This window comes from Strigops habroptila, chromosome 2 (assembly GCF_004027225.2).
Source record: "Strigops habroptila isolate Jane chromosome 2, bStrHab1.2.pri, whole genome shotgun sequence".
NCBI classification, from domain to species: domain Eukaryota; kingdom Metazoa; phylum Chordata; class Aves; order Psittaciformes; family Psittacidae; genus Strigops; species Strigops habroptila.
In genome coordinates, this window is record NC_044278.2 from 9,893,928 (window position 1) to 9,918,338 (window position 24,411).

Below are 24,411 nucleotides of genomic sequence, written 5' to 3' on the forward strand. Positions count from 1 at the left end.
AACGTCATCCGCGCGGCCTGCCGCGGGAGGGGCCTCGGCGCGTCCGAGCGGTCACGGGCGGCCGCCGCGGGGCCGGGGCCCGTCGAGGGCCGCAGACGCAAGCGGAGGGGGGGCGGAGCAGGCCCTAGCTTCCAGGACGGCGGGAGGCCCTCCGTGAAGGCCTGAGCAGGCTGCAGCGTAAGCGGAGGGCTGGGGGAGCTGCGAAAGCAGGCAGGAGATGGTGTTAGGGCCAGTGTTGATATCGTCATTGATGGGCTGGATGAGGGGGTCGAGGGCACCCTCAGTGCGTTTGTGGGTGCCGCCAAGTTGTTTGAGAGTGTTGGTCTGCTGAGGGACAGGAAGCTCTGCAGAGGGATCGGGACAGGCTGGATCAATGGGCTGTGGCCAGTCGTATGAGGTTCAATAAGGCAAAGTGCCAGGTCCTGCTCTTGGGCCACAACAACCCCCTGCAATGTTCCAGGCTTCGGGAAGAGTGGCTGGAAAGCTGCTCATGGAAAAGGAGCTGGAGGTGCTGATTGATGGAGCTGAACACGAGCAGCTTGTGCCCAGGCAGCCAAGAAGGCACCAGCATCCTGGCCTGTCGCAGCAATAGCATGGCCAGCAGGGCCAGGGCAGTGACTGTCCCCCTGTGCTGGGCACTGGTGAGGCTGCACCTCGAATCCTGTGTCAGTTCTGGGCCCCTCACTGCAAGAGAGACATTGAGGTGCTGGAGCAGGGCCAGAGAAGGGCAACAGAGCTGGTGCAGGGCCTGGAGCACAAGTGTGATGAGGAACGGCTGAGGGACCTAGGGGGGTTTAGTCTGGAGAAGAGAAGGCTCAGGGGGACCTTATCACTCTCTACAACTGCCTGATAGGAGGCTGCAGCGAGGTGAGGTCAGTCTCTTCTCCCAGATCAGAAGTGAAAGGACAAGAGGTAACAGCCTCAAATTAGAGCAGGGGAGGTTTAGATTGGAGATTAGGACCAATTTCTTCCCCAAAAGGGTAATCAGGCACTGGAACAGGGTGCCCAGGTCAGTGGTGGAGACACCAGCCTTGGAAGTGTTCAAAACCTGCGTAGATAAGCCCTTAGTGGAATGGTTTAGTACTGGAGTAAGGCCTGGATGTGATGATCTTAAAGGTCTTCTAGAACCTAGTTGAGGTTATGGTTCTCTAAAAGACAGAGGAGAGGTAAGGGAGCACTCTAACCCCCTTGTTTGCTGAATAGACATAACAAAGTAAAATACAAGGAAACTTTATTTTTCAGTTTTACCAAGGTTTTGCTCTGTTTTTTCTTTTTTTTTTTTCTTTGTTTTTTTGTTTTTCTCTTCAAGCTGCTTAGTAGTGGACAAGTCCGGTCAGTTTTTGTATTAAAAAGGATCTTGATGGAGGTAGCTTTGTCTCTGTCCTGGCTTTCGCTTGGTCTTGCCTGCGCACTCATCTCAGTAAACAAACTCAAAATAAAATTAAAATCAAAAACTGGAATTCCAGGCGGAGGCAGCGAGCAATGCAGCCAGGTTCTCCGTGTAACAGACATGGCGCTGCGGCCTCCAGTCACTATGTACAGAGTCCAACATACATATATCCCCCCTCTCTCCCAAGCACACTCCTTGCTCCAACGGGCTGGCTGCAGAGGAAGGAGTTTCTTCTCCTCCCCGAGACCTGCACAGCAGCTTCCATGGAGGGAAACAGCACCCAGTCAGGAATGTCAGGCAGAGGGGTAGAGTGTGAAGGGGTAGGGGGGTCACTTCAGCTTGGCTGAAAGGTCAACAGCACTGGGCCAGGGACTCACTGCTGCTGGGCCACCTGCAGGGGGAGAGAAGATGAGTGGTCAGGAGACCCTGGCTTTCCCCCCAGAGCCCCCACCTTCCCCTGGTAGCTCTAGGGGGTACGTACTTGTTGGGGAGGTGGTGGTGGAGGGGGCTCACTGCTGCGGTTGGCCAGTCGGCTGAGGATGTTGCGCTCGGACATCTGAAGGCGCACTGCCACAGGTGGGATACGGGCAATGGTGGCAGGCAAGCGAGTCACATCTGCCTTCATGTCACTCAAAAGCTCCTCCAACTGCTTCAGAACTGGAAGAGAAAGGGGCATCTGTTCAGAAGGGAAAGGGACAACCCCACAGGGCAAAGACCAGAGGGGGAAGCAGCATCCCACCCTCATTTAACATACTGTGTTACCTTTGTGCAGCACAGCATTGGCTGGTTTATTCCCAGCCATTGACTCCTTGGATAGGTGCTGGTGGCTCTCAGCCAGGCACTCCACCTCTGCGAAACGGGTGTTCAGAGCCATAGATGGGTGAGATGGGTCTTCTGACATGTTCAGATAGGCAGCTCGCCGCAACTGCTCCTCGATCACCAGCGCTTGCTCCAGGAGCTGCAAGATGGGGCAGCAATGCCAAATCATGTTTCAGCAGGTGCCTGAAAAGCAGCCTGCTTGCACCTCCCATCTCTCCCAGTCCAGTTCTACACTATCTCATGAGGTGAAATTCTGCAGCTGAACCTCCTTTCACCAGCTTCTGCTAATACTGAGCAAAGCCTGAAAACCCCAAAACTGTTAAGGGCTCCATGTGTACCTCCAGGCCCGATACACAAGAAAACCAGGCCACATCTGGTTTAATCAAAGACTACCAAAAATTCTCTAGGAGTCTCATTTCTCCTCAGATGCTTTTTCAAGACCAAGTTGTTTGCTATTTTACTCTTTCTTTAGGGAGTAAACATGAGGGAGCTTCCTCTTTGAACCCAAGTCCAATGCTACTTACAGGAAGAGTCTAAAAATGTTACATGTATCAGGGGCATCTGGAGAAATCAACTTGAATCCTGTTAGTGCAGGACTGATCAGCCAGACTACACTGAATTAATGTTTTGCCCCAAAATGGAAGAGAACTATATGACCTTTATCACTCCCAGAACGTAGCTGTGGTCACTCCCAAGTAAGTTCAGGCAGAGACTGAAAGCAACCCTCCCACCAACCCATAGAGTGTTTCTAAGTTCTGGTTAGGCTTTGGTTGTAGCACACCAAAGAGAAGCTGTGATGGAAACGGCCACTCGAACCTTAAGCCTCCTGCACACCAGTTGTTCAATAAACATTTGGAGAGAGAGCAGTGAACCAAGCTCCCCAATACCATTTCTAGAGTAAAGGAAGCTCCACATCATGGAGCTTCCTGATCATGCATCATCCTGAGAGATACTACTAATTCCACACACCCCCCTAGGATGAAAGCCTTTGCTTTCTTAGTGGAAACACAGAACAGCATGCTCTTGTTTTTAGAGGTCCAGCTGGCTGAAAGGCACTTATGACACTGAAGAGAAAGCCTTACCTTGAATCTCCTTGCCAAGAATTTATTCTTTATTTCCAGGAAGTTACCCCTGTTCATCTCACCCTTGAAGGGTTCATTGAGGATGGCGTAACGAGGATCATTCTGAATATCCTGCCAACGGGCATAGCCATGACTGAGATGGGATGAGCTCAGGCAAACAAAGGCAGTGAGAGAACAAGGGAATACACAGCCCAGGCAGATACAGTTCTCAAGAGGGGGCGGGGAAAAGGGGTGCAGAGAAGGGAAGAACAGGAGCCAAGGAAAAGGAATGAGAACTATGTCCTGCTATGTGTTAACTATGCTGACAGGAAACTCCTCATCCCACAATCACTTTCACTCTTGTGAAAGAAGATAAAGCACTCTCTCAATTAACATACTCCAGTCAGACCTGGGATGGTCACCTTCACTGTGATAGTTTATGTACAAGGGGAGAGGACTGGTCCACCAGGGTAAGGATACTTGATAATCCCAGCAAGGAGCCAGTAGTCATGACGCCGATGCCAGATCTCATAGGTCTTCTTTGTGACAGTTGCAGCCCGCTCTTCATTCTGCCACAGGGAGTGTAGTTCTGGAAAGGCAAGAGACAACAGAATACTTGAAAGTTGTTCCACGAACACAATCAGGGACCTATAAACAAGTTCAAGCGTATAAGGATTCCTCATACCAGTGAAGCCCCCATCCGCTATGTTGAACATGAAGCGCTGCTTTACTGCCTTCTTGTGCCTTTCATCTACTGACTCTTTTGGCATCTCTCCATTCTGCAGCATCACCACATCTCTCTTATCATCATCCTTTTTCTCATCTGTACACACAGGAAGTTATTAGAGACAACATGGCAGACTGGGACCACAGCAAGTTGGTCCCACAAAGAATCCTTGCAGGACAGGGGTTAAGGAAGAGAATGGAATTAATCATGACTCACCTTTCTCATCCAGAGTAATTACAGGAGGGTCAGGGGGATTCTCAGTAGGTGCTCTGTCTTCCACTTTCTCCACATCAGCTGCAGGAGAGAAGGAGAACAAGAGATGTAGGGGAACATGGGAAGTCCAAGGTTCTGTTCTTCAGCCTGTGAAAACTAACACTGTTCCCCAACTCCCTGATCAAAGCCCAGAATCACCCCACTGATTATCTATATTTACACCTGTTTCTTTAAGATGAAGTGCTGAAGCAAAGAAGATGCAGCTTTAGGGAAATTGTGTTTCAGGGGGAGAGGGGTTTATTGATGTTCAAGGTATTAAATAACCTCCCTAGAGATACCTTTGCTTTCTACTTCCATTGGCTCATCTGGTCTTTCCTTCACCTCTGGTTCCTCTACTTTTTTTTCATCTGCCTCTGTGGGGTTCACTGGGGATTTTGCTTCCTGTGGTGGTGTCTCCACAGGCTGGGCACACTGCTGAGGACAGAAATCAATGAGAAGCAAGGTAAAGCAGTGCACCGAAACAGAAGACAGTACAGCAGTTTGGAAAACAAAGATGCACAAAGGTGTCAGGCCATTTCTAAATACATAAGAATTATCTTTAAATATCGTTCCAAGAACTTGCCTCTGCCTCAGTAGCAGAACCACCACAGAAGAGGTGGCAGAAGTAGAGGCATTTGCAATTGCATGAGGCAAAGCAGCAACCCAACACTCACCTCCATAGGGACCTCTGTTTCAGTAGCAGAAGCACTGAGCTCTTTCTCTGGTTCAGACGACTCTCCTTGCTCCTTAGCACTGGCTCCTTCTTCTACTTTCACTCCTTCTTCTGTGTATTCCCCACCCAAGAGCAACACAGCAGACAAAAGAAAAGCATCAGTAAGTTCTCCCCCTCACTGCTACCAAGCAGACATCTCCTTTGCTTCCAGAGATGAGGCTCATCAAAATGGGATATCATTATCACTCAAGATGATACCCCACCACCACCCCCTTTCCTGCCCACTAAAAACACTGGGCTTCTCTTCTCACTGATGTCAGCTCATCCAAGGAAAGTCAGTGTCCTCTCTTGCCTTTAAGGGCTTGCACATATCTTTGGCAGCCCTCCTAACATGAGAGTAAGTTGATCTGTGTCCACCCCCAGGCCCCACCACCACAGCTCCGGTGAGGGGAACAGCCAGAATGAGGTCAGGACACAGAACTGTACAAGAGGGGAGCTCTCACCAGGTGGAGGGATGGGGGCCGGTGTATTTGGCTGCGTATCCCCTGGTGTTGAAGGAGTTGGAGTTTTGGGAGAGGGTGAGCTTGGCTGTGAAAGTTTCTTGTTCTCCTCTATCTCTGCCAGTTCTGGCATACTCCAGCGGCCATTCACATGCTCAAATTCCTGCACCTGCATGAGAGGGTGAGAAAGATGTATCATTGGAAGAGTCACACAAAGCTCGTCCTCAAACCAGAAGAGACAGACCACTTGGCACACAACAGAAATAGGTGTGAAAGGAGACGTAACTCACTAGCGCAGGACCCCAGTGACTACAAGTTGTACGGAGAGCCAACACTGCATTGCTCTGCTCGGCACCTACCTTTTTGCGTATAAGTGACATGACCCCAATGCGAGTAAGGACATGCTGTCGAGAAAGACCTTCCCGTGGGACCCCATCTGCAAAGGTCTCTGCACCATCAGCTCCAGGTTCACATAAATGGCGCATGAACAGCGAGACATAGGCCCTGGAGCAGTTAAGAGACAAGCAATTAGACTACAAACCAGGTAAGCTGGAGACATGCATTATCAGACCCCTTCCAACACATAAAAATCACCTGAGAAATCCTAACTCATAGTAACACCAATTCTGGGGTTCCAGGCTCCTTCAAGGGAGAATTTCTTGACAGAATTGCTACATACATAAAGGGCACACACAGCCAGCTCAGGATCTTGAGTCAGAAACAACCATAAGCCAAAAAAGGACTCTGAGAGAGTAGTTATTGCATGCTTGCCATAGTACTCCACACTACTCCTCTAAAAGCACTTGCTTTTGGTGACTGATGAGTCAAGTCCACGGACGAGAGCTAGGAACAATCCCCTAATGTCTCCTAGCTTATATTTATTTCATTCCCTTGCAAAGAATCAACTAACGCATTAGGGAAATGTAGTCTCTAAGGAAAAGCCAGAAAAGGCCCAATTCTCATTCTTCCCTAAAGGGACTAGATGCTGCCAGTCTTCCATCCCTGCTTAACACAGACTCACTTGAACTCTTTCTCTGACTTGCCACGGAGGTCCCGAACAAGCCACTGAGTGGTGAAGGCATCCTGAGGTGGCATTCCATAGCGCATGATAGCATTGAGGAAGGCTTTCCGCTGGCGGGCATTGAAACCCAAGACCTAGAAAGGAGAAGACAGATATGGCAAGAGCCATAGAGAAGCAGCTAGGATGCTAACGCCTACCCTGGTATGACTTACCTCAATGTTTCCTCCCACACGGGCAAGTAAGGGAGGCAGAGGCTTATCCTTATCATTTCTCAGGCCTTTGCGGCTAGGCCGACGAGCTGCTGGAGAGAGAAATGCAGCTAAGGAGGAGAAACAATGCACAGCATGTTGTTGTGTGAATATTTCCCCTGCAGAGCAGCACTACAAAGTGTATAAATCACGCAAATCAAGTCCCAGCTGTTCCCATACTCAGAGAAAGCAACCCAGGAACTCTGGCTTCACCCAGAACTTACCTTCAGACCTCTCATCAAAGTCCTCATCTCCTTCTTCAGAAGCAACTGAATAGTCTGACTGATTATCTGACTGGTCATCCTGCCAGTCTGAAAGAAAAACAGCACGTGAGCCTGAGACGCTACTCCGTTACTTCCCAGCAACACATACTTATACCCATTTCTCCCTCAGGCTCCTGGGGATTTGTACCTCTATCCTCCTGCGAGCCATCATTGTAGTTAACTTGCTTGCGAATACGTTTCCCCTTGCCCAGATTCCTGGCCAGATCCTCCTGCTGCTGTTCGTAATGGTGACGCAGCAGTTTCTCCCAGTAATCAGGATCCACTGACTCCTCCTGCTTAATGATCTCCCGTTCAACCTCCTCTTCCTCCTGCCAGAGCGGTAACAAATTTAGAGCCCCATGTTCCAAATCCCAGCCTGTCCAAGCAGATATATGCCTGCTTGCCCTTAAAAGCATCAGAGCTCAATTTGCTTAATTGATCCTATATCATTCAGCAGAAGATATTAGCCGACATCCACCTCATACTCACCCCCATCTCCTCTTCACGAACCACATACTGGGCCACCTTGAAGGAGCTGAGATATTCATTCATGCCCTGAAGTTCTGTATCTTCTGTTTCATCCTGGTTTCGATCCAACAGACGCTCAATTGCTTTGTCATCATAGTGGATGACACTGCTGTCCTCACCTTCTTTGTTATCCCCTGAGGGAAGAGCACAGGCACAGTTGCTGTGTGGATCTCCAAGGACTAGGAAAGGGAATGGCACCCTAGACCTCTCTGTAGAGCTATGATCAGCACTGTGCCTAGAGTCACTTGCTAAATAAGGAGCCAGACCTCCCCACCTCTTTCAGTTCTACTCCCAGGCACTCACCCCCCTCAGTAGCCTCATCCTTGAAGAGCTCTTCAGTGCCAAATTTGAGAATGTCATCAAGTTCCTGTTTGGACATGGAGCCTGTCTTGGAGCCCAACCCTGGTCTCACTACCAGATGAGTTAGCATCATTTTCTTCTTGGCCACCTGAGTGATACGCTCCTCCACTGAGGCCCTTGTCACAAAGCGGTATATCATCACTTTCTTGTTCTGTCCAATTCTGTGTGCACGACTGAAAGCCTAGAAAAGAGATGTGCTCAGAACAGTCTAGAGCTACACAAGTAGTAGTCTGATACACCCCACCTACCTCCAACAATTTTCCCAGTTGCCTTCATGCTGGCTCTTAACATTAGTGAAGGCTGGGCCCTAGAAGAACCCTCCACTATTTCACTTCCCATTTCTACCCATCCTCACTGCTCTAATTTTGCATATTTCTAGAGGGAAAGTCTTGCACTCCTTCACTCCTCCTGATGATTTTGTTCCCCCTCTTCCTCAGGATTACTCCACAGTGAGTGGTCTTATTCAGACTCACCTGAATATCATTGTGGGGGTTCCAGTCTGAATCATAAATAATCACAGTATCTGCTGTGGCCAAGTTAATACCAAGACCCCCAGCTCGAGTTGAAAGCAGAAAGCAGAATTGCTGAGCACCAGGAGCTTAAATAAAAGGAGAGAACAAAAGTAGTCAAGGGTGAGTGCATTATTTGTATCTTACACACATCACCTGAGGGGGAATCGCTACTAATTTAAGATTCCAGGAGAGCAATGGAAGACTTGGGCCACAACAATCCTTTGCTGACCCCTAAGCATGTACAAGATAACAGTTCTCATTTCGCAAAGAAAGGAGGATACTCCGTACCATTGAAGCGATCAATAGCCTCCTGACGCATGTTCCCTGTGATTCCTCCATCAATCCGCTCGTATTTGTACCCTTCATGTTCCAAGAAGTCTTCTAGAAGGTCCAACATTTTAGTCATCTGCATATCAAAAACACCACCACAAAAGAGTGAGGGACAAGAGGATACCAGGTCAACAGGCTCCTTTCTCAGACAAAGAACTCCCAGCCTTCAGGTTTTTCCCCATATACCTGAGAGAATATGAGCACTCTGTGACCTCCCTCCTTAAGGTTCTTTAACATCTTCTGGAGCAGCAACAGCTTTCCAGAGGCTCGAATAAGAGCACTACCATCATACATGCCATTTGGCATTTTTGGAGCTTCCTGAGAAAAAGAGAAAAGAAAGGTAGTAAGGGGTGGGGGAAGAAAACTGCTTGAAGTGATATAGCTTGCTCTTAGTCCCTAGATATGTTCATCAGATGCTGACTCACATTGTTATTTAGCTTGGCACAACCACAATGTGTAGCACTACTTATACGAACATTAGTGCTACCCTGTGCCTCTTCTCTTTCAGACTGACTCCTAGATGCCCCTACTCTTACTGTCTTCATCATCTTGCATGAGTCACAAGATAGCTTCTACTTGTCATACAAAGATATTGAAAAAAAGAAATGTCTTCCTGTATGTTGGGTCTACATAAAGACAGGACAGGAAAAAAAACATGGAAGAAGAAAGAGGGGAAGGAGAACCTCTCTATGCTTCACTAGGGAGCTAACTGACTCCCTGGTAACAGCCAGCAGGCAATTTGCTTATACAGAGTGAGTGACTGGACATACCATAGCAGCCACAGGAAAGAGGTAGGGGTGGTTGCAGCACTTCTTCAGATCCATAACAACATTGAGCAAGGAGACTTGGTTACCACCACCGCGTGCATTCAGTGCCTCAAAGTTTCTTGTCAAAATGTATTTATAATACTTCCTGAAAAGAAAAATACAACTCAGACACCCCTCATGAGAATGACTAACACATTCTCTTGCTAAACTCTGCACAGCTCCTGGCATTACCTGCCAGCTACCTAGGCTCTGCCAGTGGCATTCACTGTCTCTTTATTCCTTACATCAAAGCACAGGATTAGTAGTCCCTCTGCTATAGTGGCAGCAGGAAATCTTCCTCCTATCCACTGTGCAGAAAGCCCTATAGTGAGGATGAGGCTATTTCAACATCCTCTTTGAAAGAGAAGCACAGAGCAACAACAGCAGGTACTCTCTTCATCCCCATACTCACTTCTGCATGGGGCTCAATTCCACTCTGACAATGAGTTCAGTCTTAGATGGCATATTCTTGAAAACATCAGCTTTGAGACGCCTCAGCATGTGTGGGCCCAGCATGTCATGCAGCTTCTTGATCTGATCTTCCTTGGCAATATCTGCAAACTCTTCTAGGAAGCCCTCCAAGTTACTGCAGAGAAAGAGACACTCAGCAAAAGCCACAAAGGAAAAAGGAGGGGGGAGAGGGGAAGAAACCCACAAGGAACAGGATAGGAGTGACAAAACAGGCAGGCTGACTTGCACTGCAAGACATACTGGAATCTCTCTGGCGTGAGGAAGTTCAGCAGGTGGAACAGTTCTTCCAGGTTGTTCTGCAAGGGAGTTCCTGTAAGCAGCAGCTTGTGCTGGAGGGAGTAACCGTTCAGCACACGGAAGAACTGTGAAGTAGAGAGCAGGGAGGAAATAGTGATGGTGGGGGGCAAAAACCCCACACAAACATGTCAGAGGCTGATTAAGTCATAGGCCTACAAAAAAGTCTAATGCTGACACCAAGCTAGGGTACAATTTAGACCACATCAGCTGCCTGGACGAGAGCTCCAAGTAGCTTACATTCCAGTCAGGGTCACTAGACTGATCTCATTTGGATCATTGTTCTGCATAGCTAAAATGTGACTGCAGCAAACCCTACAGACCATCAGGTGCTGGCAGGTTCTTTTTACTCTTTTAAGTTACAAGCTCTTTGAGACCACCAATCATTTCCAGACTGCTATGCTATGTACTTTTTCTTGCTAAATTAGTGTTCCACATCCTTACAACTACTCTGCCTTGAGAATTCTAGAAATAGCTAAGTCATTTTTCCTATTCATATCAATCTGGGCAATGTTCCAGAGCTCTGAACAAGCAAAGGAGAGAAAGACCTGAGGGTTTTCCGATGTGTCTTTAAGGTAATTTGTGCTGGTTTTCACAACAATGAAGGAATTCCAGACAGAGGTAGTGAGCAGATAAAGTACTGAACTGAAAAGCACAAGTGTACCATGCTCACCAGCACAAACTGACAATAAAGCCATAATTTATTTATGAACATGGCCATTTCTTTGCTTCCTTTGCACTTAGCACGATACAAAGTCAAACTTTATGGAAGTAGCTTGTACTAGATGGCAACAACAAAAACGCCCTCAAAGAGAAACCCACCACCACTCAAGTTTTGGTTACCACACCAGAAGCATCCTTCTAATGGCTTCCATGGGGATTTATCTTTCTACATAGTAACAGTAAGAAAACCCCAAAACACTCTATTTTGGAATCAAATACAGAAGTTACTGATTATATTGGCAAAACTTTAGCAGATAACTGCACTCTGTCAAGAAGCATCTGACCTGTCTTGCAGCCAACCACTTCCCAGGACAGAAAGCTGCTCTAGAAAGAGACAGATTTAACAGTCTTGGTAAACAACCAACTGTAACTATTAGTCATAGTGTAACCTTGAGCCTTTACATCCTTTTTCCTATTAATGAATATTAATAGTAAGCATTCATTACTACTTCAAATAATTTCAATGCTAAGCATAGAATGGCATCCAGTCTTAATGCCCACAATAAAAAAAAAAAAAAAATAAGAGATCTGGAAACTGGACTGCAGGCTGTGATGTCTCTGAAAGCAGCCTCATGCCAAGATCCAGAAAGCTAAAGCCATTATAAACAAAAAGAAATCAAGAGGCAATTTTGTCTTACACATCTTACACAGTCACCAAGAACCTATAAAACCAGATTTCCATCAACAATTGTTTTCAGCATACTAGAACCTAGCTGAAAGACAGACAAATCAATACTAGAGAATTAAGGCACAAGGGTTTAGGGAGGAGCTGGATTAAGAAAGTACAGTCAGATCTACTGAATTCAAACAAGCTCAGTTAAGGTGCAGCCTCACACAAAAACACCTATGCAGCTTTTCAGTATCTACCCAGGCATTTTCTTGACAGGCCTGAGAGGTGGGCCCATGTGAACATCATGAAGTTCAACAAGGCCAAGTGCAAGGTTCTGCACCTTGATCAGGGCAATTCAAGCACAAATACAGGCTGGCTGGAAAATGCATTGAGAGCAGCCCTGCGGAGAAAGACTTTGGGGTGCTGGCTGATGAGAAGCTCAACATGAGCCGGCTCCAGTGTGCACCTGCAGCCCAGAAAGCCAACTGCATCCTGGGCTGCATCAAAAGGAATGCGACCAGCAGGTTGAGGGAGGTGATTCTCCTCCTCTCTCTGCTCTTGTGAAACCTCATCTGGAGCACTGTGTCCAGCTATGGGGCCCCCAACATACGAAGGTTGAGGAACTGTTAAGAGCAAGTCCAGAAGAAAACCATGAAGATGATCAAAGGGCTGGAGCATCTCTCCTATAGAGGCAGGCTGAGAGTTAGGGTTGTTCAGCCTGGAGAAAAGGCGGCTCTGGGGAAACCTTAGAGCAGCTCCACTGCCTAGAAACCTGGAGAGGGGCTTTTTACAAGGGCATGTAAAGGGAGGAAAAGGGGGAATGGCTTTAAACTGAAAGAGGGTAGATTCAGATTGGAGATAAGGAAAACATTCTTCACTGTAAGGTTGGTGAGGCGCTGGCACACGTTGCCCAGAGAAGCTGTGGCTGCCCCATCCCTGGCCAGGTTGGACAGGGCTTGGAGCAACCTTGTCTAGTGGAAGGTGTCCCTGCCCATGGCAGGGATGTTGGAACTAGATGACTTCAGAGTATCTTTTCAACCCAGACTATTCTGTGCTTCTATGATTTTTGAACACCCTTGCCCACCTCTCCCATTTCTGTAACATCCAATTAGTTCTGCTACAAGTCTAGATGAATGCAGAGAGGAGGCCTACTCTGGAAGTAGGATAACTGTACTCATGCAAGCTGTTTTATGCTCAGTATGGTAAACCTTTCCAGAAAAGAGGTGGTGCAGATACATCATCTGCTTTCAGAGAAGCTAGTTTGTATTTCAGAGTACCAACAACATCCAGGTTTTTCCTCTTTTCCAGTATACACCGATTGCCTATTCACCTAGAGAGAAAGCTGTTTTAACCAGTGATATGGATAAAAGTGAAGCTGTTGCCAGTGATAGTTATTCTCCAAACAAAGGCTGTGTTTGGTTTGGTTTCTAAATAACACATCAAATTTACTATTGGACTAAGAGCTGACAGACAAACTTAGGTGCTTAGGAGCAGCTATCTAATCTTCTGAATGCTCCCTGACCATACTCCCCTGCAACATATGCCATGCCTATAAGCCACCTATGCTTCTCTGGTACCTTAGACTGATTGTTCTTCAGTCTGTGCGCTTCATCCACAATGAGACAGGCCCAGTCAATAGAGCCCAGTATGGCCATATCAATTGTGATCAGTTCATAGGAGGTAAGAAGCACATGAAACTTCACAGCAGCCTCCTTCTGCAAAGGAAACAAAAAGGAACATAGTAATGGGATAGGGGAATGCCCCAGAACCAAGTAGATGCAGTATTTCTCCATCAAGTTATTCTGGTGAGCCCTGGTCAAACAGAACATCACTTTTCACACCCACTGTTTCCTGTCACAGGATTCAAAATGCTACCCAAACCATCTTAGCCTTTTAATACCTCATTACCCTCAACACATGGAAGTCTCCTCAACCCCCTCAGTACCTGCTACTTCTGGGCAGCTGCCAAATATTGTGACAGAGAACTTTAACAAATAAGCAAGTGAAGAGAGGCATAGCAGGAAAATGAGATTTGGAGAAGACTGGCTCATCAAAAAGCTAAGACTTAAAAAGATTAGTAGTTTATCATGGAACTTTAAATTAGGATTAGTACTTAATGCAGTTCAATTTCAAGGTAAGCAAAGGAGTCCTTATCTATCTCTGCCACGAGAAAAGCTTTAGCTCCCATCTTGCTTCTACTAGCAAGACTAAAATTCTACAAACACGAGCAATCTAGATCAGGCTCTTCCTTCCTGTCTGGGCACAGAATGCAATTTCTCTGATGTCTAGGTATGGCCTCACTGTCAGCCAGTTCCTCAGATTAGAAAGCTCATACTTGTATATTTGTCTTTTCCATATAATGGCAATTCTGACATTGCCTTAGATCTGTAGAAGTGATGCACAACTTCACAGATTAAGTAGAAGAAATAGAGGGACTTGCCTACGGTCAGTATTACCTTAGTCAACCCTCTTTTCCCAGCACTGAATTAGTTCAGACTAGTAGGAGTGTTTAAATAGTCTAGAGCAAGAGTCTAAACGCCCACCAGTCATCGATTTACAGTTATTTCCCCGTGGAAACTACAAGTATAATCAGTTCCCAGGGACACCAGAGTATCTGAATCTCAGTTGCTGAACGGCAGGGCAGTGCATCTCTTCCTTCAGTTCAGGCTTGTGTTCCCTCAGAGTTCTGTACCTTCATTCTGGATGCTTTCTTGCCTCCACGAATTGCATTATCCTCAAAAGTGAACTCATTCTCCCGGATGATGGCCCGGCTGTCTTTATCCCCAACGTAGGTCACTACATACATATCTGGGGCCCACATCTCAAATTCTCGTTCCCAGTTGATGATTGTGGACAGTGGGGCACTCACCAAAAAGGGACCCTTTGAGTGGCCCTACAAATAGAGTCAGTAAGAGCATTAGATGAATTCAACCACTAACACAGGCAGAATCTCCCTGGGTAGTGATCTCCCAGTTCTCACCTCTTTGTATAAGGAATAGAGGAACACAGCAGTCTGCACAGTCTTTCCCAGACCCATTTCATCAGCCAAGATTGTATCTGTGCCCTGGGCCCAAGAGAAGCGCAGCCAGTTCAGTCCTTCCAGTTGGTAGGGATGCAGAGTCCCCCCTGTTACATCAAGGTACTCTGGTTGCCGGTCATATTTCACTGTTGGCTACAGTGGAAAGAAGGAAGAGTGGATATCCTTTACCTTAGCTAGACAGCTACCAAGAATTCCTTTTCCAGTCACCCATATATTCCCTAGTGCTGATGAGATTTCAGACAAAAAAATTCACCACACAAAATTCCTAAATGTCCACCAAAAAACCTTTTTTTTTTTGGCAAAACCCTTTCACCAAAAGCCAGCCAGTGTCTCACCCAAAGGAGAAGGTGGGCCTTTGTCTGAAGGCTCTAGAATCCATTTGTTCTTCAGCCCATGAAGGAACTCTAACCCATATGCTCTTTACTCTCCAGTTTCTCATTTACCTGCTCCCTCCCCAAAATAAGCAGCTGTATCAGATGGCTCCTAAGCAATAAAAGCAGTAACTTACATCTACTGTGGGAGTCTCGGGGGGCCTTTCCAGTTTACGCATCTTCACTTTCTTTAACTTCTTACCAGGCCTGCCCTCTTCACCTCTCATCAGCTCCCTATGAAGAGACAGTCCCAAGAACATGTAAGTTTAATGACTTTTGTAACAGATCAAGGGAAAACTACTACAAAGAATAGGAGGGCAATGACCCAACACAAATAGGCTCAAGAGAACAGGACTCGAACCTTCATGAACTGGTGGAGAGACACAAGGTACCTTGCGTCCCTTGCCCAAAGTGATAAGAAGTCACCAACAAGGTAATGCTTCTCCATATATTAATCCAGCTAGTGCTAAGGGCTGAACTACTCTAGTTTTCTCTTGAGAGAAGGGAAAGGAACACAACCTCTGGATACTTCTCTTACCTGTGATTCCAGTAGGCTTGCTTGTAGAGGTCATAATCTTGGATATCCACATCTTCACTTTCCCAGGATGCCTGATCATAGGGTAAGTCTCTCCATTTGATCAAATAGTGGACATTCCCCTTCTTATCCACACTGTGGAAAAAAAGAACAGTAATCTTAAGTACAGTGAAATGACAGTATTCACCCAATCCACTCCAATGGGAGAGAAGGAAAGGATCCCTTAGAGAAGCAACAGAAACAAAAGAACTTACTTTGTCATACCCACTGTTTGTCCTGAACAAACGAGCTCCCACTGTTTCCCCCAGTCATATTGCAGTTTAGCTCATCCACTCTCCCTTAGCCCTGCTTAAGGTCTTTGTGGAAAATCCTCTTTGCTACCTCCCCCTACCTATGATTAAGGATTCTGTGGATCATCATCCACTCAGGCTTGATCCCGTATCGATAGAAGCGCTCCTCCATCTCAGCATATTTGGGGTCCTTGTTTTTTCTCTTTCGGCTTTTCTCCTCTTCCCCCCCGAAGTCCCCTGAGGGAGGCTCATCCATATCGTTTTTACGTTGGTAGTTACGAAACATGACCTGGCAGTGCAGCTCCAGCTGGAATCGGGACAGAAGCAGTTAGTAGGTGTTCTCCCCACCAACTATCCAAGATATCTCCCCTCAACTATCCACCCATATGACGTGGTTAAAGTCCTCCACTCACCTGCAACTCTGAAACCCAAGAGCAGTGCCAATAGGACATGCCCTGCCATTTGACAAAGAACTGCCTTTCTGGCCGACCTTCCAGAGGCTTAGGGGGTGGAGCATTAGGGTCAGCATCAGGTGGACGTGGTGGTGGTGGGCCAACCGGGGGCTGACCCCATTTCCAGATCAAGATCTTCTGTACCTTCCCTTTCAAGGCTGGGCACTGAAAAGTTAAACAGAGCTTGTTACATCAGAGTGTACATACACACAAGCACTGAGGAATAGAAACATAGAGTCACAGCTCTTCTCCTTAATTATTAGCTTTACTATGCAGATGGAATTTGCATTTTTGGACTTCGAAGGTTTCATCCCCTTATCTCCAGCATTTGTTTGAGCTTTCCCCAGTTTGTCGTCTTTTTCTAGGCCTGACAAACCCCAAATTGAATTCAGAATCTCAATTTAGTTGTCTCCCCAGGGCTACACCAATTCAGAAACTCTACGTGAGATACAGAAATTGCTATGCTCGATGAGCCCAGTAATCTATCCAACCACAACTCCCAATGGAAGTTTGTACAAAAATATTTTGCTGTAGAACTATTGGCCCAGCATACGGATACATCCTGAAGCAGCTTTTTTATTCATCATCTTAAAATCACTTAATGAAAGCACCTACCACCACTTACAATACTTCAAGAGCTTTCTGGAAAGGTGTGACATTTCTCCCAACCATCTACTAAGACAGGGCTTGGCATTATAGAGTTTACAGTCCAAATGAAGTGTTTGGCATTACATTACTTTAAAACATATTTTAAAATCACTGAATTTGCCTGCACTCTTTCCCCTGCTTCTACATATGGGATCTGAGAAAACTGAGCCTTGGCATCCTGGACGCAAAATTGCCCAACTACTCTGCACAAGGGCAAACCCCATGAGAGAGACTCAATGGCTGTAACCCTGTCCTTCCTGCTGGCTGGAAAAAGCAGCCAATCGACAAGCTGTGACCCAGGCACAGAAAGCCAGGCCTTGATATTTTATGACAAAAGTGTGAGAGAAGATAAGAGTCTTCAGAGAACCAAGTCCTTCCCAGAAAATAAGATGATCCGGAGGGATTAGATTGATCATCCCCTGCAGTAGGAGAATGGTACTAGCAGAAACTCACAGTGCAGCGAGGACACAGCCACTCTCCATTGGGAATCTCTGGCAATGGGGGATTCAGACAGTGTATGTGATAGGATGAAGGACAGGCATCACAGCATAGCAGCTCTCCTCCATCCTTGCAGACTCTACAGAACTCCATATGGTGGTCATCCTCTTCCTCAGCATCCCCCACAACATCCTCCAGGATTTCCTCACCTTCAGAGTTATCCTCCTTTGCTTCCCACTGAATGCCCTCTTTTTCCTATAGGAGAGGGAAATCAGAAAACCAAAATGACACAATTGTGATTATTTTATTACAGGAGAAAGGCAGTCTCAAGTCGCTTGACACTCCTCCCTCCATCATCTCTTGCACAGTTTGGGGAATCCAGTACTCACACAGTGTGGGCAGCTCCATTTGCCCTCTGGGGCCTTCTCCATGTCTGGGTCCAGACAAACCATGTGGTAGGCACGAGGGCAGGTATCACACAGTATAATTTCTCCTCCCTGCTGGCACACCTCACAGTAGTCCTGGTGATCAGTCTCATAGCCATCCACAGCCACTGTAGAGTCCTCATCACCTGCAAAGGATGGTGAGGAGTTACAACAATATGACCCACAGGTATAGGCTTCTGACAGTAAAGGATTATACTCTCCCAATAGTATAACATAAATATATATAATACATATATATAACATATGGTACTCTCCCAACATAGTAATATAAAGATCCAGAATCCAGAACTACTCTTGTTTTACTTAAGTAAATAGGGCAGGGAACAAGAGCTAGAACAGGAGTAAAATAAGCCCCTTTGTGCCTTCTTCCACTTATGAAATTAAAAGGTGTAATTGAAGTGAGAAAAACTCACCTTTGGCAGGGGAACAGACACAGTGCTGAAAAAACTGAAAACCTTTTCCTTATTACAAACAGGATCAGGTTCTTGCTTAACAATTCTCCTCCCTCAAGTATGCTGTTAAATATCCAAATTCTGCATAGACATTTCTGTAATCTTTCCACACACTTAGCTGCACTGCTGTCTCCAAGTGACCGCAAACATCCATACCTTTCTTCTTCTTTTTCCCAGCTTTGAGTTTTTTGCGGCTGCGGCTACTACGGCTTGTAGATCCATCTGAAACAGAGTAGCTGTTGATGCTGGCATCATCAAAGTCTGACTCTACATCCAGATCATCATCTTCACTCTGAGGTAGATAAGAAAAAACACTCTGCTACTCAGGCACACGTACTGGAGACAGCAAATAGACATGCGACACACACCCCAGCATTTCTAGCACATCATCACCTCCTACTCCTCAGGAGGTCAAGGAAGGAGCATCACTTACTGATGATCTTTTACGCTTGGAACCAAATCCTCCCAGTTTTATTTTCAAAGGTGCCACCTTCTTTGTTTTAGGTTTCTTGATATCAGGAATACGAGGACTGGCCTTCGGCTTCCGCCGGGCATTGGGTCCTGGAAACAGAGGAGACTACAAGTCAGGACTACTGCCTTGACACCACTCACCTTCTACCATCCTGCCAGATTCTTCATCTCACCTTTGCCCTCCTTTGTCTTGGCTTTCCTGAGTGGCACATCTACAGGGGGTTGTGGCAGGACAGCATCCACATTTGTCACCATACTCTCCACAACTGCAACAGCTGCAGCTGCAGCAGCTGCCACAGATGCACCTGAACTTCCCTTGAAGGGGTTGTTTGTGCTGAACTCTCTCCATTTGGCTCCCAGTACCATCATCATCTTCGACACTGCTATTTTAGGGTTCTTGGCTGCAATAAGTGGCCTGCAGACATTTAAAGAAAGAAAAGTTATCAGACCAGCCTGAAATCTAAACCATTATTCCTCCCTGCCACCCCCATCAATATCTCTATCCCAAACCACATTCCTTTCTAATCTCTGATCTCAACAGCTAATGAACCTCTTCACTTCCCTCTTTCACTCTATGTGGAGGATGCAAATACTCAGGGGGTTGGAAGGTTAAATGCAATTTAGCATACTACGGGAGAAGGGGGACAGGGAATGAGGGCCTTCATCATCCCCAACACTGAAAACAAAAATGAGGCGGATCAATTATTTCACTGTTGCTTCAGATTTTGCTCTAGGCAGGACACTGGTGTCTCTAATGTGTCTTGAGGTTTCAAACCAAAGGAACTTAGTCCTTGTCCCATCTCTCTTTTTGCTTGAGTCCTTCCAAACACAGGCTTGCAGTTTACCTGACAAACTGGCTGAAAGCTTTGTAGTTGGTGAGAGTTCGGTAGTCCTCCTCTGTGAAGATATGATCTATATCCTCCATGCCCCAATCTTCCAGGAGCTGAGCAGATGACTTCGGCTCCTGTGCAAAGAGAATCACAGCAAATGTGAGAAAAAGCTCTAGTTCTGCTCCAGGAAAGATCAGAACTTCCACACATCCGCAGATGACCCAATGGGTCAGGACCAGGGGATTTTTCCCCTCCTGTCCACTTATCAGTGCCATATGACACAGCCTCAAACAGAACATCAGCGGAGTCTTTGGATTCAACACACATCCTAGGCATGTTTAAGGCAGAAGAGGAGGAATGCAAGGTAGGAAAATGGTCAAGTCAAGCAGGTCCAGTGGAGAAAGAAGAAACTGAACAGCCCCAACTCCATGTACCATCTTAAACTGAAAGCACAATGATCCCCAAAATCAGATACATGGGAAGAAGGAGCATGCAATCAGTCAGCAAGGGTAGCTTCTCACCTTTGAGTCATCATCTTCTTCTTCCTCTTCCTCCTCCTCTTTGCGCTTGGCTTTGTTTTTCTTTTCCTTCTTGGGCCCTAATTTCTTCTTTTTCTTCTTCCCAGGCGTGTAGTCGCTGCCCTCACTGTCAGAGCGCAGAACCTCCTCTTCCTCCTCCACAAACTCATTCCCCTCACCAGAGCTGTCCCCCAGCTGCGGAGGGAGGGAGAGAGAAGATCAGGTAGCTGTGAGAAAATACCCTGGCTAAGCACTAAACAGCACACTCTCCCCAAGCTTGAGAGGGCTCATACAAAGGATTGCTGCCACGGGCCAACAACAACAGAAGGCACCCTCGCCCCATATATCCACATTTTAGAGTGTGACCTTGGGCATCCTTTTCCTTACCTCCTTCTTCTGACGCTTGTTGAGCTTGGGCACTTTGGGTTCCTTTAGTTTCTTGGGCTTCTTCTTCTTCTTGATTTTGGGGGTGTCAGCCTCTGACAGAAGCTCTTCTTCTGGCTCTTCTTCAGGCTCTGGAGGGAAAGAGGCGACACATCTCATTGAAGCCCCATTTGTGCACTACAGCATAGCCACTACTCAAAAGATTCTCAGAACACTTCTATGTAAGTATGTAGCAATTAGACCACTGCTTACTTTGTTACTGTTCACAACAGATACTAAGAAATCATAAGTTACCACTGCACAGTTTTCCCCCCTCCCTCCACCACCACCTATTTCCACAACATTCCTTCTCCAAGCAGAGTTGCACTCAGATCTTGCTATAATCCAACAAGAAGAGGAAAGATTATAGATGTGGCCATCTATTCTAAAGGAGACAAAATGGTGAACACACCTGAGAACCTGACCAGGATGGCATTTCAGTCCACGGGTCTCCCAGGAAAGAAACTCGCTATTTAGCAGTATAGAGCATCATACAGCCGCATGCAAAACAGAGGACAGTAAGCCACTACTTGTCCTCCTCCATAGGAAAGCTGTTACTCAGCAACTCTATTCCAATACGGATTTGACACAACCTTCCCCCAAGCCCTTCCCTCTGCGCCAACAGCTAAGCAAGCTCACTGCCCAGCCAGAGGAATGCATGCCAGCTCCCATCTGCGCAGCCCCCCTCCCCTGCCTGCCCCCCGGCCGAGGGGCAGCCACAGAGCCCTTCCCTTTGTGGCAGGCTGCAGGAGCCACCCGCCCTCCCCGCCGCCCCGCCCACCGCACACAGCCAGAGTCACTCCTTCTCCCTCCAAGGGAAAATGGCCTCCTGACCACAGGAGCTGGGCAGGATGGAGGAAGCCACAGGTCAGACGAGCTACCGCAGCCAGGGCTGAAACGGCACAGGTTGAGCTCTCAGAACCTGGGGTCCCACACCTGGCTGCTGCCATATTCCCCAATCAGTGGGCATCTCTTCACTCCCATAGTCCTGCAACACCAGGTCCTTCAGGAATCCCACCTCTTCTTCTCCCCCAGGTTCTGATTTAGAGCCTCCAGTGTCCCATCCACTCCAACATATTACCTAAAGCTCTCTAGTTTGCAGGGATTTTAACAGTTTTTCTTCACCAAGACTTTCCTTACAAAGCTTACTGACAGTCCCCTTCTGCCTAAGGTTTTATAGATGCTAGAAAACCCTGGAGCTTTAAGAAAAAACACCAAGCAAAATAAGCCAAAGCAGACACCACCACTTCCCACCTTTAGTGCAACATTTCTCTTACAATTGCTCTCTTGAGACAACAACACTACAGCATGAGTTAGTAGGAAAACTCAAACTTGTCTTACAATCCAGCACATCAGGACAGACATTATTCCTTTCTACAAGGAAGCAGAAAATCCAGATACAGGTCCACAGAGCAAATCATCAACCATCACAGCAGCAACAACAAAAACCCCCCAACAGAAGAGTACCCAGGGCTTTTCCAACTCAAGTCTCATGTTGATGATGAGGATGCAAACGTGAGGGAAAACGCAAGGTACAAAGACTACAAGAAAAGCAAAGGTGAGCAAGCAGCACTGAGCAAGAACCACAAGAAACCTCAATAATTGGGTGTGGTGAAGAAGGAAAGTGGGTCATGCAACAGCCCAGGGCAGTTTGCTCTGGACGTCAGCCGGTCTGAGTTCCCAGATGAAAGCAAGCCAGGCACCCTGCCCTTTCACACACTCCCCCCCTTTCCCCTCCCCAATCATAAAATATGACACTTGCAGGCATTTTGGTACCCCATCAGAACTGGACACTCTGCCTCCACCTTTTACACCTCCTCAGAGCACAGGCTCCAACAACCTGCAACACCTTGGAACAAAGTCAGCTCCACCTGACACAAAGCCGCGAGCCTCGCACTCTGAAGTAACCCTGGGACTCAGATATCGAAACCATGTGTGTAACTTGTAGTAAAAAAAAAACCCAAGACATTCCCCAGCACATCGTGTATTTCACATACTCAGCTTGAGACTAGCATTACCCCCACTTCACACACGTGCCTGCATGCTCTCCATACCTGGATGCTGGGGGATAGCGTTGTTCAACAGGATCTCCATCTCATCGTCATCGCTGCCCCCTGAGCATGGTGATGGAGACCCAATGCCCGATGCCATGTCCTCCGGTCGGGGGAGGCCTGGGCTTACACAGGATGTCGCCTTCTTGCCAGTCAAGCCAGTACTTCATTGAAAAGAAGAAAAGAGAAAGTTACAGCAGACCTGAACTGTTTTCCCCAGCAATAGTGCTACCAAGAAGATCCGTGAGAAAGCTTAGACAGCAACTTCACTGGATTTGGAGCCTACGGATAATAGAAACACTGGCAGCAAGTATCATCTTAGAGTTGTGATGGAGGAGGCTTTGAAGACACTAGATATTAACCTGAGTCAGCAACTCATCCCTGCCGAGGAAGCCAAAACAGCTGTCCTATAGGAAAAGCCTCCCGTCCCCTGCAGCCAGCTGCCCTCGGTTATTGCTACCTTGGCAGGGAAGGCAGCCGGGCTTCCCAAGAAGACCTTGTACCGCCGGGACGCTGTCAGCGAGCCGCCTCGGGGAGCGGGCAGCCCACGCGGGGCCCGGTGCGGCGGAACTGGCGCTGCCGGCAGTGCCCGGCTCGCCCGCCCCAACTTGGCGCGCCGGCCCCGGGCTGACACGGCCGCAGAGGCCGGGCAGCGGCGCCCCGCTCCGCCGCCGGCCCCACACAAAGGGCAGGGCTGGCTCGGCGGCGCCCGCAGCGCCACGCAGCCCCGTTCCGCTGCCCGCCGCACCCGGCTCCCCCCGCCCGGAGCGGGGTTGCGCGGCGCAGGGCGGGGGCGGCGGGAGGGGGGCAGCGGCTGCCGGGCGGGGGCGCGGGGCGGGGCCGGGGCAGTCCGGCTCGCGTGCGGCGCGGGGCCGCCCCCCCCCGGGGACGGACGGCGGGGACCAGCGGTGCGGGGCCGGGTGGGGGAGGGGAAATGCCCTGCGGCCGCCCGGGCACGGGCACGGCGCGGCCCCGGGGAGGGGGGGGGGAAGCTGCGGCCGGGAGCTAACGGGGCGCCCGGCGGAGGGGGGGTGCCCGGCCGCAGGAACACCCCCGAGAGGCGGCGGGAGGCCCTTCCCGCCCTCGTCCCCTCCCGGCTCCTCACCCAGCACCAGACCCCGGCTCCGCTCTCGCCGCCACCGCTGCTGCTGCTGCTGAAGGGAAAATGGCTCCGGCCCCGGCACCGCCTCTTAAAGGGGAAAAAACCCGGCCAGGCCCCGCCCCGCTCCCGCCTCCATCCCATAATATGTCCCCGGACCCCAGCAACAGGCCACGCCCCTATCTCCTCGGTAACCACCCCCCCCGAGACATCCCATAATATCCGCCCTCCCCTCAGAACTTCCCACTCACTGCCCGGCCCGGCATCCCATAATAATAACCCCTCCCGCCGGGAACATCCCATAATAAGTCCCCCAACCCTCCCCCCCACCCCCCCGGAGAAACATCCCATAATACTCCCCACGCTCGCACCCCTTCGCTCCGGCATCCCATAATACTCGCGCCCCCCTCCCCCCCCCCAGCCCAGGACCCCGCGCCAGGGCAGGGCGCCCCTCGCGGCTCGGCCCCTCGCCCGCGCGCGTGCCGGCCGGCCTGCCATCCCATAATAGGCACACCCCCCCCGCGGCGGGGGGGGGGGGAGGAGGACAGGGGGCACACTGTATACCCCCCCCCGAACATCCCATAATAGTCACACCTCGGGCGCACATCCCATAATAGTCACACATATACACACACACACCCCCCCTCCACCCCCCACCCCGCTCAGGCAGGCATCCCATAATAGTCGCCGGGAGCCACCGTCCAGCCAGGCATCCCATAATACTCGCGGCCGCCCTCCCCGCACCCCAGGGGGCTCCGT

The 24,411-nt window shown here is 48.6% G+C and overlaps 1 protein-coding gene and 1 non-coding gene across 19 annotated transcripts; both read right to left on the bottom strand.

Moving 5' to 3' along the window:
• Nucleotides 1–1,214: 1,214 nt before the first annotated feature.
• CHD4 (chromodomain helicase DNA binding protein 4) lies at nt 1,215–24,033 on the bottom strand. 18 transcript variants are annotated; one of them, XM_030471664.1, is made up of 40 exons: nt 23,659–24,033; nt 22,557–22,717; nt 20,467–20,594; nt 20,083–20,274; nt 19,577–19,695; nt 18,905–19,146; nt 18,694–18,821; nt 18,417–18,552; nt 17,752–17,933; nt 17,378–17,617; nt 16,238–16,441; nt 15,926–16,131; nt 15,538–15,669; nt 15,137–15,233; nt 14,569–14,760; nt 14,281–14,481; nt 13,166–13,303; nt 10,202–10,323; nt 9,903–10,076; nt 9,455–9,596; nt 8,871–9,002; nt 8,643–8,760; nt 8,316–8,440; nt 7,786–8,023; nt 7,444–7,616; nt 7,103–7,283; nt 6,916–7,002; nt 6,656–6,741; nt 6,444–6,577; nt 5,782–5,926; nt 5,426–5,591; nt 4,924–5,033; nt 4,549–4,681; nt 4,214–4,291; nt 3,956–4,093; nt 3,751–3,859; nt 3,292–3,424; nt 2,153–2,348; nt 1,872–2,047; nt 1,215–1,781 (listed from the first exon to the last, which is right to left on the bottom strand). In XM_030471664.1, the coding sequence occupies exons 2-40, from the start codon at nt 22,651–22,653 to the stop codon at nt 1,764–1,766; spliced, it is 5,748 nt and encodes a 1,915-aa protein (XP_030327524.1). In that variant the 5' UTR covers nt 22,654–22,717; nt 23,659–24,033; the 3' UTR covers nt 1,215–1,763. The 18 variants fall into 18 exon arrangements, with proteins under 18 accessions (XP_030327524.1, XP_032775643.1, XP_030327523.1 ...); XM_032919752.1 differs by having other exon boundaries at nt 4,549–4,684; XM_030471663.1 differs by having other exon boundaries at nt 6,656–6,744.
• On the bottom strand, nt 5,260–5,398 carry LOC115601717. The gene has a single exon (XR_003989459.1).
• Nucleotides 24,034–24,411: the final 378 nt, after the last annotated feature.

Excerpts from the sequence above, each read along its gene's own strand:
- CHD4 (XM_030471647.1), bottom strand. The coding sequence starts at position 22,653 with ATGGCATCGGGCATTGGGTCTCCATCACCATGCTCAGGGGGCAGCGAT. Across the intron at positions 20,275-20,466 it reads ACAAGCGTCAGAAGAAGGAG|CTGGGGGACAGCTCTGGTGA; the intron begins GTAAGGAAAAGG and ends CTCCCTCCGCAG. Across the intron at positions 7,284-7,443 it reads TTCGTGAAGAGGAGATGGGG|GAGGAAGAGGAGGTTGAACG; the intron begins GTGAGTATGAGG and ends CCGCTCTGGCAG.